General features: G+C 39.0%; 1 protein-coding gene across 1 annotated transcript in view; it reads right to left on the bottom strand.

Moving 5' to 3' along the window:
• Pstpip2 (proline-serine-threonine phosphatase interacting protein 2) overlaps nucleotides 1–13,518 on the bottom strand; it is a 63,328-nt gene that overhangs the window by 7,491 nt on the left and 42,319 nt on the right. The window contains exons 6-11 of the mRNA XM_005325554.5: nucleotides 13,345–13,407; nucleotides 6,178–6,276; nucleotides 5,370–5,415; nucleotides 4,435–4,514; nucleotides 1,550–1,648; nucleotides 109–205 (exon numbers count right to left, since the gene is read on the bottom strand). Of these exons, the coding sequence (XP_005325611.1) occupies nucleotides 109–205; nucleotides 1,550–1,648; nucleotides 4,435–4,514; nucleotides 5,370–5,415; nucleotides 6,178–6,276; nucleotides 13,345–13,407 (484 nt within the window). The remainder of the gene's footprint in view (nucleotides 1–108; nucleotides 206–1,549; nucleotides 1,649–4,434; nucleotides 4,515–5,369; nucleotides 5,416–6,177; nucleotides 6,277–13,344; nucleotides 13,408–13,518) is intronic.

Below are 13,518 nucleotides of genomic sequence, written 5' to 3'. Positions count from 1 at the left end.
AGTAAGCTAACTCAGCAGGTGTCTTACACTCTCAATGACATCTGACAGGAAAGACTAACAGAATGCCTTAAACAGTTCTCCCCGTCCCAGCCTCCTGTCCCCCTTCACCTGGTGGAATCTGTCCAGTTTTGCGTTGATTCACAAAGTACTCGATGTCCTTCTCAATGCTGCACATTTCTAAAGTTTTACGAACTTGTTCATACATCTAACAAAAAGAAGATGAATCCTTAGATAAAAGCAGGTCAGTGATAATTGTGGCACAGCTCCTTTAAGAAGGAGGTTTGAGCCAGTCATGGTTGGGGGTTGGGGGGATGCACACCTGTAATACAAGTGACTTGGGAGGTTGAGGCAGGAGGATCACAAGTTCAAAGCCAGCCTCGGCAATTTAGTGAGACCCTAAGCTGCTTAACAAGACTCTGTCTCAAAATAAAAAGTGAAAAAGGGCTGGCAATGTGGCTCAGTGGTTAAGAGCCCCTGGATTCTAATCCCCGGTACCAAAAAAGAAAAGGAGATTTGAGCCAGGCATGGTGTCACTCAGGAGGCTGAGGCAGGAGGATCACAAGTTAGAGGTCAGTCTGGGCCATTTAGCAAGGCCATGTGTCAAAATAAAAAGGCCTGGGAGGTGTAGTTTTAGTAGTAGAGTGCCCCTGGATTCAAGCCCCTATAGCACACACACAAAAAAAGAGATTTGATGAATGGCTGACTCCAAATTTTGAAAAGAAACAAAAAACATTCCCAGGTCCCAGACTAATATAATGGTTTTTGTGACTATGTGCTATTCAATTTTAAAAAAATATTCCAGGAAATAAATGTATCTTTGTGTCAAGACAAAAGTTTAGGCTGTAAATTGTTTTTTTTTTTTTAAAAACCCATATTACAAAAAAACTAGATACAAAGTCCCATGATACAACACCAATACCACATACAAATACAATTGCTTACCTTGAAGAAAAATTCTTCCATTCAATTCTAAGGGTTTTCTGGGTGTTGAGACATTCTTTTAAAGTGAGTGTGTCATCTAAGTGAGGGTAAGAATGGCTATTTCTCAGCAAAGAAGTTTGTGATAACCTGAGGTTATGCTCTGAGATCTGGGGACCTGAAATGACTCTGTACAAGTAAATCCTAGACAATGGCCATGGAAATACAGGAGAACATCTTCATCCCTGCAGGGACTGTCAGCCTGGGCACAGGTCAGTCTGCAATACTTGGTGCTATCCTGAGTGACCTTATTACAGACTGCAGCAGTCTCTGGGACTCACATTCATGCTGTGACATCTGTCTTCCATCCATTAAGCTGTCTTTGGGTTCCCTTCTCTGCTCTCCTGCCTTAATTCTGAATGTCTTAATTAGAAAGTCATGGATCAGGAGTCAGGCAGGTTGCATGTTTTTCTGGGCCCTTGTATCAAGTCAATGTGTGGCCTTGGGCAAGTCTCTTTGCCTCTCTCCACGGGAGCAGGGAGAGAGGATGAACTAATAAGCCCCTAGGGTTCTTTCCATCTAATGAACCCAGTACACAGAGCCACAGTCCTCCCTAGAACCTCTGACTTACATCATCACTTTTGACACATTGTTGTGACAGCTGATTCACATGTACCCACAGTGCATTCCGGAGGAAGTTTATTCGTTCACATTCTTGAGCCTCCAATACCTACAGAAAGACAGTTATTTGTACATACATATGCAAACAAAGAAGCCATCCTTTAGACTAGATGTGACTTAAGTAGTGTCAACCTTCAATTGTCTGTAAGCTTATTGTCTCATGGGGTACTCCCCCACCACCACCACTGAAGAAGCTCATGAACTCTCAGCACTAACAACATAAATGGATCCTGATACATTTTAACATAAACAAGGCTAGCTAAGACATAATGATGACCAGAGACAACAGTGTTCTAGCCTGAGTTCCAGCAAACATTTCCAAATGTCTTATGGACATGTCCACCCATGTAGCCTGCCAGAGCCCCCACGCTCCCCTCCTACTAATTTGACAAGCAAAACTGTCATAATTATTGAAGCTAGTTGATGAGGACATGGGGGCTCTCTTACTTGTTTTTTGTCTTAGGGTATGTTTCAATTTTTCCATAATAAAAAAAAGTTAAAATAAAAGTCACTGCCTAAGCAACAGTGTTTGGATATAAGCAAATGCCAACTTTTGAAAAATTAAGCTATTCAACAAAGTGGATGATGTTCTATTCAACAGTAAGTGTTGTATGTATTAACATTTTTAAAAACATTGAATGCCATAGCTACTACATTTTTTAGGCTTCTTGTAATACAAAACTTGAGCGAGGCACAGTGATGTACACCTTCAATTCCACTATTTGGAAGGCTGGGACAGATGGATCTCAAGTTCCAGGCCAAGTTCCAGCAACTTACCAAAACCTCATCTCAAAATTTAAAAAGAAGAGGTGGGGAGATGAAAGGACTGGGGATGTAGCTCAGTGCTAAAGCATCTCGGTTTCAATCCCTACTACAAAAAAAATAATTATAATATAAAACTTGAAATATACATGAGTAGAGAGAATAGTATAATGAGTCCCTGTGTATCTATCACCAAACATTTATCAACCCAAGACTCATTCTGTTTTACTGGTATCACTACCAACTACCCTACTACCTGGGTATTTTGAAATAAATGCATTATTTCACCTGTATTTTTATTATAGAATATTTCATATAGAATCATAGAGTGCAAAATAGTGAATACCCACATACCAACCACCCAGCTCTGTCAGAATATTTTTTAAATATTTATTTTTTAGTTGTAATTGGACACAATATCTTTATTTTACTTATTTATTTTTATAGGGTGCTGAGAATGAAACCCAGCACCTCACACATGCTAGGCAAGCACTCTGCTGCTCAGCCACAACCCCAGACCATTTGGGGGCCATATTTGCATCAGATTTTGGTGAACTCCCTGTGGGACTTCCCCAATATCTATTACTTTCTTCAGTTCCCCAGAGATGACCTACATATTATCATTCCCAAGCAGATTTCAGTAGTACATTTGCATCTATGAAATGTATGTGATATGACTTGGCAACTTTTAAATCATATAAAAATGGGCTCATTCCAGGCTTTTCATGAGGGTGTGGAGTTAGGAAAATAAAGCAGAAAAAAGTCCTTTAGTGGTGACAAAGTGACCAACAGTATCAAATGGTAGAGAGAGGTCAAAAAACAAACATTAGAAACCACAAAGGCTGGGCTGGGGTGTAGTCCAGTGATAGAGCACTTGCCTAGTATACACAAGGCTTTGGGTTTGACCCTAGTACCACAAACAGTAAAATAAAAAAAGTGAAATGGGGGCTGAGGCTGTGGCTCAGTGGCAGAGTGCTTGCCTAGTATGCTGAGGCACTGGGTTCCATCCTCAGCACCACATAAAAATAAACAAATAAATAAAGGCATTCTGTCCATCTACAACTACAAAAAAAAAAAAAGTAAAATGGAATGGTACAAAGGCCCCACTGGACCTCACACCAAGGGGATCTTTGGTGACCTCTGAGAGAGGAGGGAACAGCTGCAGGGAAGCAAACCTTAGGCTGTGACAAGGATTAGAATAAAACTTCAAAACTCACAGCCAGGGCTCAGCACTGGAGAGAATACAGAGGGTAACAAAAGCTGGTGGAATATAAAGCTAGGAATGAGTCTGCATCCAAGACAGCAGCCATTCATGTTAAAAAGAGCTGTGCCCAAGTGGGTGGGAAAAGGCCAACAAGACGGGATGCGATCTCAACAGGGCAGGGAGCCACCTTTTTTCACTTCTGACAGGAGAAGGGGAGCTATTGATCAGTGGTTCTCATATTGAATTCACAGAAGTCACCGGACCCCGAGTTTCTGACTCTAATGGTCTGGGCTTGGTCTGAGACTCTACATCACTAACAATTTCCCAGTTGATACTCATGCTGCTAGTCCTAAAACCACACTTGGACAACCACTGGTAAGGAAACTTCCAGACAAGGGGACAGAAACTTGAGGAAGTTTCTGGATTATATCGTTTAAATTTTTCTGGGAAATCACGAGGTCATGTGCTGAACATGAAAGGGGGGTACTGGTGAAACTGAAAAACAACTTCAAAGCCCGCTCACCAGCTGTCTGCATTCCCCATAGAACCCAGCCAGTACGGGCAAGGCTCTCAATGTTCATTAGTAGACTCAGCCAACCATTCACCAATTCAGCTGGTTCTTGCCTGCACTGACCAAACCTTAGACTGAAGCTCCAGATAGAGTTGGACAGCATGGTCAGGATGAGGAGGAAGCTGAAAGATGAGGCCTGGAAGAAAGTATTTTAATTCCTTCCCTTCATCACTGAAAGTCCTAATTTCCAACACCCTCAAGCTTTTAGTGGAATGAGAATTGGGGTGCTATAATAAGAGGCAGAGTCTACAGGTTGTAGGCAGAAGGCATGCCTTGAGCAGCTTCCGGTTCCGGTTACCTCGCAGGCCTTGATGTGCTCACTCTGCCAGTCCTCTCGGACCTTATCCAGCGTGTTGACGTGCTGCATGTACACTTTGTCTGCAAAAGAAGAGGGAGTGTCACTTCAGACTAGATAGGCTCATCTGACTTGCATGGAGTTGAAGAGTCCCCAGGAGCTCTGAACTTTGGAAGACCAAAATTACATCTTTCACCCTCACAACCTCTTGGTGAGATAAGCAAAGATGGGTGTCACTTTCATTGAACATTGAACCAAACATTGAGCAAGAAATGCCCCAAGAAAGAAGTGAAAGCTGAAGAGGAACCTCGACCGGGGTTTCCTTTGTCTACTACAATGGTTTCCATCATTTTCATTTCCAGAAAAACCATCAGACAAGAGATGCAAAAGAAACTCTCCTGAGTCCCAAAGGAGCACTAAGACACTTTTAGTTTGGATTTAGAGGCTTCCTAAGTGACCCTCCTCATAACATGTTGTCTCCTACAGGATATTCTGGGAAGTGGAAGCCTTCACAAGCACCTGATTAGATTTCTGTGTTACTTGGCTGATTCTTCCAAAGCAGATAAGGGCTACCAGGGCTGAAACAGGTTTTTAGATAGATGTCCCCAAAAGTCAGTGCACACCTGATTACAGAGCAGCTACCACATGTCTCCCCCCCATCCTACCTTTCACTCAGGTCTCACACAGCAAGACCTCAGCAGACAGTGGCCAGAATCTAGGCCTGACCTGCTTCCACCACCTACCTGGGGTCTGCTCTTCCTTCCTCCCCTCACCAACATCCCGACATGCCTTGCCTTACCTTCCTTCTTCACTTCTGATGTTTTGATAATCCTACTTTATATACATCTGTTCTTGGTTGTAAAAGTACTTTTCTCAGAGGTTAGGATAACACAATCCCCACCACCCACCCTTCCCATCGGTGGGGGCAGCCCCCTCACCAGAGTCTTCTACTGCAGTCTTGGAAGTTGCCAATTTCACAAAGAGCTGTGGGAAAGAAAAGAACAAGAGATCAGGAACACTGGACCTGGCAAAAGAGATGTAAAAGCAATGACTTTGACAAGATGTGACTAGTCCCTCGGGAGCAAATCATTCAACCTGTTCTTTAATCTTCTCACTCTTAGAAAAGAATCATAAAGCATCTTGCCCCTGCCTTCCTAAAGACATGCTCCTGCGCTCTGGCTGACAATCTTATACTAATATTTTATAAAATTACATTTCTAATCCACCCAAGCAAGAGGCAGCCTAACAACAAAAAATACAGGAGTTGAGTTTTTTAAAAAGTGAACAAAATCAGACCTCTAATGCCACCTCTTGTTCCCTTATGGCCATACTTTGCTATTCTTTTCCCCAACTCCAAAAAATGGGACAAAGGTTTTTCTGGGTCAGAAGATCGTCATAAATTAAGGGAAGACATTGCCTTAACCTTAGGGTACAGGTCCATTTCTAAATTAAAATTCTTAGGCCCAGTGCAGTAGCAGACATCTATAAACCCAGGTACTTGGGTTTATGAGGCAAGAAGATCACAAGTTCAAGGCCAGCCTGTGCAACTTAGCAAGACCCTGTTTCAAAAAAAAAAAAAAAAATTAAAAAGGGGCAGGGAACATAGCTTAGTGGTCCAGCATTTGCCTAGCTCATGTAAAGGTCAGGGCTCAATGTCCAGGACCACCAAAAAAAATTTTTTTAAGCTGGCTTTAAACTGATAGAGGTAAATCTCAGATTTATCATGTTGTGGGCCCTCCTAGGTACCTTTTCTTGTTGCTTCTGGTTTGCCATGTTGGCGCTCCGGTGGACAGCCTGCTCTGCCTCATCTTTGTCCCGGCATTTCTGTTCATAGATCTTCTTTGCCTTTATTATAAATGAAGAGAGGGGTGAGACAGGTGAGAGGCGTAACCTTGAAAAGCAGCTGCCCCAGCCCACCACGCCCAGTACAAACAGAGCACTATGGTTAACACTGTGATCACCACTAGACCGTGGCTCCCAGAGGGCAGATACTTTTTCTTCTCATTCTTTGAAAGGGCTCTCTAGCTCTAGCCCTCTTCCATATTGTGGATAGAGTGGAAATTCCATCAAGGAAATAATAATTCCTATTATGTAACACAAAGTGCATGAGCTCTAAAAATTGACAGAAATAAAAGATGGAATTTGAAATAGGCAAAATTAAAATATTTATGGAACTCTAGGATGTGTAACCCAACAGTTATATGACATTCATAAGCAGAATTTATGTGCAATCCATTTGGTCATTGGTACCAATTCATTCTAATTATGCCTCTGTATTCTAATATGTTGTACAACTCTGGTCGGTTAGAAGGGTACCAATGCCAACATTTCTTTCTCTTTGGTATAGTTATGTTCCTTTTTCATTTAAAGAATTTTGCTTTACATAGTAAGTAGGCCATGGTCTATTCTATGCCATCCTTACTATCAGTATTACAGAAACAGTTCACAAAGAATAATCATTAGTCAATCAAGAACTAATCATCTGCTTCAACTATGGAAAGAGCCTTAACTTGCTTAAACAAAGCAAAGCTGTAAACTGAACAATTAGCTAATAAAGTAAAAATGGTGGGGAAAAACACTTGAATAAGAATGAAGACCCTCCCACACTTCTTAGTCTTTGTTTGGCTGGTAAATCAGATATCAAGTACTGGAGACTCAGGAATAGGTTCAAATCCAACCTTACCCCTGTCCACAGGTTCTTTTCCTTATTCTTTTAGCATTTTAGCATTTATTTCCAAAAATGCGAACTTATCAAATACTGCTTTTAAACTCACTTTTCTAATGCATTGTGAACATATTAGTATGTCAACAAATACCCTTCAATATAATTTTATATGAATCATTTGCATTATAATAGATGGGTGTATTCTGACTTTAAATTTTTAGTGCATTATAGTTATACATAATTGAGGGGTTCATTTTGACATATTCATAAGTGAATATAAAATAGTTATCTCCATTTAAACCCCAAGTACTACCCTATTTCCATATGTTCTTTAACAAATTACTCAGTCTCTCCGTGCTGATTTCTCTGTCTATAAAGTAAGGATTTTATATAGAAATTCAATATACATTTTTCTCAAAGATATATGAAAATGAAAGCAGATATAAATTGAATTTATATCTGCATATACACACATATATATCTTTTTTGTACTTATACATGCTATAACTTTCTTAACCAGATCTCTATTGGTGGGCATTGATCTGGGTTCCTACTTTTTAATTTTTTTCTAGATTGTTATTGGTGCGTTATAGTTGTATATAATGATGGGATTTGTTGTTTGTTATGTATTCACATGTGCACACAATATAACAGTATAATTTAACCAATATAATTTCTCCTTTCCCTCCCTCCCACCCCAGTCCCTTTCCTCTGCTCTATCCTTCAAATTTCTTGAAATCCACCTCCCCCCCGACACACACACACACACACACCTTTCTTTTCCTTTTTTCTCTCTGGCTTCTACTTAAGAGAGAAAACATAGAACCCCTGACTTTCTGGGTTTAGATTGTTTCACTTAGCATAATGTTCTCAAGTTCCATCCATTTTCCTGCAAATGACATAATTTTTGTTCTTCTTTATAGCTAAAAAAAAAAATTCCATTAGGTATATATACCACATTTTCTTTATCTGTTCATCCATTGGTAGACACCTGGGCTGATTCCATAGTTTGGCTATTGTGAATTATGTTGCTATAAACATGTTTTGCATATATGGCTGCAGTATGATGACTTTAATTCTTTGGGAGGAATACCAAGGAGTGGTAAAGCTGGATCATACAATGGTTCCATGCTTCATGTTTTGAGAAACCTCCATACTGATTTCCATAGTTGTTGTACTTAAACTCCACCGATTTCCCACTTTTTATTAGAGACATAGCAATACTCTGATTTTATTTTGAGTAGTGTAAATTTATCTATACAGGAAAAATTCCTAGAAATATAATTATCTGGCAAAAAAAAATAAAAAGTAAACCTATATCTGATTTCCCTCCAAGAGTGGTACCAAGTATATCTCTGCCAATAGTATATGACACTACTTACTTCCTCACACTCTAACACCAAGTTCAGTCAATATTCTCAATCTTTTCTAACACTGAAGTAAAAAATTTCCATATTGTTCTTATTTACATGTCTTTTATAGTAATATATTAAAGTAGTTTTTCCTTTCTATTTCATGTATTTTATTAATTTCCTCTTGGAATGTTTTTCATTTTAACTGATTGCTAATAGTGTATATTAGGAATAGTAACCTAATGTACAAATTTATATATATATATATATATATTATATAAACTATAATACTAATAATATATACATAAATTATAATATATACAAATTTATGTAATAGGTTACTATTCCTAACACATACAATGTTCCTTATATTATGTCACAAATATTTTTCCCAATGTTTCATTTATTGTAGAAGTATGAATAAGGAGATTTTTTCTTTTACCATAGAAAAGCCTTAATGTTGCTGTATTATTGATTTTTCTTTTGGGGTGCAGAGGCAGAAGTATTGGGGATTAAACTCAGGGCATTGGACCACTGAACCACATCTCCAGACCCATTTTGTATTTTATTTAGATACAGGGTCTCACTGAGTTGCTTAGTGTCTTGCTTTTGCTGAAGCTGGCTTTGAATTCAAGATCCTCCTGTCTCAGCCTCCCAAGCTGCTGGGATTAAAGGTGTGCACCACCACACCTGGCTCGATTTTTTTTATTTTTAATATTGCATGTCAAACAGTTTTTCTCTGTCATAACATAGTCTTTTTAATTGTATTTTAAGTCTACATACTATATTTAATCCTTCTCCAATTGTTGGTAATTAAATCATTTGCAATTTTCATTATTAGTGAAAATCATAGTGAACATGTACATGCCTTTGCTTATTTGGGGCAATTCCTGAAGATAGAGTCTTGGTATAAGATTTATGAGGTATGTTCACACATATGCCTCCAAAAATATGTTGCAAAAGCATCTTTTTAAAAGGATTCCTCAACCCAAACATTGCTGGTGGCACTGCAAATTGGTGTGACCACTCTGGAAAGCAGTATGGAGATTCCTTGGAAAACTTAAAATGGAACCACCATTTGACCCAGCTATCCCCCTCCTCAGTCTATACCCAAAAGACTTAAAATCACGGGGCTGGGATTGTGGTCTAGCATAGGCGGGACGGGGGTTCAATCCTCAGCACCACATTAAAATAAAGGCATTGTGTTATGTCCATCTACACCTAAAAAAAATAAATATTTTTTAAAAAGACTTAAAATCAGCATACTATAGTGATGCAGCCACATCAAAGTTCATAGCAGCTCAATTCTCAATAGCTAAACTGTGGAAGCAATCTAGATGTCCTTCAGTCGATGAATGGATAAAGAAACTATGGTATACATACACAATGGAATATTACTCAGCATTAAAAGAGAACAAAATTATGGCATTTGCAGTTAAATGGATGGAGTTGGAGAATATCATGCTAAGTGAAGTAAGCCAATCCCAAAAGATCAGAGGCTTCATGTTCTCTCTGATAAGTGGATGCTGATCCATAATGGGGGGGGGGCATGGGGAGAATGGAGGGACTTTGGGCAAAGGGGAGGGAGAGTGGGGAGGGGTGCTTGAGGGCAGGAAAGATGGTGGAATGAGATGGACATCATTATCCCAAGTACATGTATGACTGCATTTATGTTGTGATACTCCATCATGTACAACCAGAGAAATGAAAAGTTGTGCTCAATTTTTGTCCAATGAATCAAATTCATTCTGATGTCATGTGTAACTAATTAGAACAAAATTAAAAAAAAAAAGATTCCACAGCTTTGGAGAAGATGTCCTTTTTTAAATAAAAATAAAAAAAAAAAGATGTCCTTTTCCAATTCCTCCACATTCAGTACAACTAAGATCCCTAAAAATTACATTTGAAACAAACATCAGAACACTGAAAGGTAAGGCGGCAGACTGGCTAGTGACCCTGGGTTCAAAGATCAATCCAACAGTGAATTCCCTGGGTGTCTTTTTGCCTCATTTATCACAGACTACTTGCTGAGAAAACAGACACCCAGAAATAACAGTGATCACAGCAAAATAAGCCCAACAAAGCCTATTCTCTATAGCCAAAAAGACCAGAAAAGGGGCAGCCTAGTGGAACATGAAGATAACCATCTACTGCAGCTAAATGCCAAAGAAAACACTGAGGCCCCACCTGGACACGTGCCAGCAAAGGCCAGTGGAGGCTGCCAAGAGGCACCTACTCCCCTACCCAGGCAGCATCCCTGAAGGACAAATGAGAACTGAGACTTTCATTCACATCAGGAGGTAACAAAGCCACACAATCAGGGTACCAGTGGCAGCGGTGTGAGAAGCTTAGACTTCCACTCCCAAAGGGCAGTACTGAGGTGGCCCCCACCCCAGGTGGTGGCAGAGGACATTTAATGAAGAATCAGGACTTCAACCACCTCCAGCCCTAAAAGGGCCACATCCACTCTTTGGGGTCAGCAAAGAACAAGGGGGGACCTGGACTTGGACCCTTATACATCAGTGAAAAGGCAGTGTTTCCCATCTGTCCCTGCTGGAGGGGTGTCAGAGGAAGCCAACTAACACAGAAGGTGGAAATAAGATCCAGAGTCTTGTAACAGAACTCCAGAATGTCCAAAATCAATCAAACGTCACTCACACCACTCACACCAACAACAAGAAAGATAATAAATTGAACAAAAATAAAGGTCATCCACAGATGCCAACATCAAGGTGACAGAGATGTCAGATTATCTGACAAAAATGTTAAAGCAACCCTTATAAAAGTATTCAGTACGCAATTGTACACTTGAAACAAATGAAAAATACATAGTATTGGCAAAGAACTAAAAAAGCCAAGAAATAGATCATATAAAGAAGAACAAGATGGAAATTTTAGAGCAAAAAAAAATTCAATAACCAAAAAACAAAAACCTGATGGATGGGCTTAACAAGAGAAAGACAGAAGAATCAATGATCTGAAAGAGAAATAGTAGAATCACCTAATATGAACAGAGAAGAAATAGGTTGGAAAAAATAATAAAGAGCCTCAGGGACCTTTGGCACAAAAAGAAAAAGATCTAACACTCATGGACCTGGGATCCAGACCTATCTGAAGCTAAAAGAAAAAAATCAAAAACTTAACCATATAGGAAGAAACCTTGGAACATTAGAAGGAGAAAAAGAACATGGTAAGTAAATAGGTAACTACAATAGTCTTCTTTCACTCTACTCTGCAGTTTGTTTGTTTGTTTGTTGTTTGTTTTTTAACCAGGGATTGAACCCAGGGGCACTCACCAGCCAAGACACATCCTCAGCCATTTCTATTTTTTTTAATTTAGAAACAGGATCTCGCTAAGTTGTCTAGGGCCTCACTAAATTGCTGAGGCAAGCTTTGAACTTGAGATCCTCCTGCCTCAGCCTCCTGAGCCACTGGGATTACAAGCATATGCCTCTACACCCAGCTAGACCCAAGTTTTTGCTTAAGAAATGCATTTCATATTTAAGCAACTTGGCTATAAAAGATATGGAAATTGAAGACATAAAATACTCCATCCTCTAAATAGATACAATTTTCTGGCCTACAAATAAACTGTACTTTTTACAACCCATTGTCATTTCTTCTTCATTTCATAAGCCTCCCTTTTTCTCACTGAGAGATTTGAAGCCCTGATTAGAGAACAAGAGAACAGTAAATGAATCAATGACTTGGAATTCAGAGGGGGAACCTGTAGATGATGGCTACAGGGCAGGACATTGGCAAAAACTGCTTACACTGATATGGCTCTATGTGTCGGTAGAAGAAATAATTAAGAAAATTATATTTTGATAAAGCTGTCTCTTTAATTGTGAGACTACTTGCCCCAGATTATTCAAAACACAGACAGTCTGGGGGAAGTCATATATTCACCCACACTAGTTCTTCACTATATTGACATTATTCCTCATTTATCCATTGCTTCTAAGGAGATCTCCATCAAAGATTAAAGAAATACAGCAGAACAGATTCCTGCTCTCGTGTTACCGACACTTTTATGCCATGTCAGGATATCATGAAGATACATCTTATAAAGATGTAGCCATACCCGGGTGCTGTGGCACATGCCTGTAATCTCAGCGGTTCTGGAGGCTGAAACAGGAGGATCGTGAGTTCAAAGCCAGCCTCAGCAACAGCGAGGTGCTTAGCAACTAAGTGAGACCCTGTCTCTAAATAAAATACAAAATAGGGCTGGGGATGTAGCTCAGTGGTTGAGTGCCCCTGAGTTCAATCCCTGATTAAAAAAAAAAAAGATGTAGCCATATGTATGTTCTAATGGTAGAATTAACTGTATCCAGAGTTAACAGATTTTTGTAAAGCTAGAATGAAATCCTTAGCAACTATCTTACCTCTATCTTGCCTAGAATTTTTTGTAAATTACTTAAAGGAGAGAAGGCTTTCACAATTTCCATATATCTTAAAAGATGAAAGTGTCACTCAGTGAAACAGGCAAACAATCAAGATTCAAAATAACCATATAGTAAAAACTCCAGTACAACAAGATAAATGGCATTTTATAGTATGCATGTTTTTTGTGTCTTAAATTAAATATTTAAATTGACTCGCTTTATTTCCCAAGGTTACCAAAAAGATAATACCATTGTATTTTCCACTATCTTGTTTCATTTTCAAGCTTTCCAAGGCCTTAAAAAGAAGGAAAGCCAAACTGGTAAAGACTGTTTCCCTTAAAACACCACAAGAATAAATAATAACATAGAGATTTTGTTTGAATAGGAAGATGTTCATACAAAGCACAGTATTTTAGAAAATGTCACCATTACAATAAATAAATAGATAGATAGATAGAAAGAGAGATAGAGAGATAGATAGATAAATGAGAAGCACAAGAGTATAACTCACATCCATGGTTTTCTTGAATTGTAAATTCCTTTGCTTATGGGCAGCATCCATGACAGTCTCTGTCTGTGAAAAAAAGTATAAGCACTATTAATAAAAACAAATTATTATTAATACCAGCTTTTCTTGAGATCTAAGTGTTCAACATGGATCATCATTAAGTTCAACATGAACTAC

This window comes from Ictidomys tridecemlineatus, chromosome 13, assembly GCF_052094955.1.
Source record: "Ictidomys tridecemlineatus isolate mIctTri1 chromosome 13, mIctTri1.hap1, whole genome shotgun sequence".
NCBI classification, from domain to species: domain Eukaryota; kingdom Metazoa; phylum Chordata; class Mammalia; order Rodentia; family Sciuridae; genus Ictidomys; species Ictidomys tridecemlineatus.
Note: the sequence above shows the minus strand (reverse complement) of the source record. Positions and strands in the feature narration are given on the sequence as shown.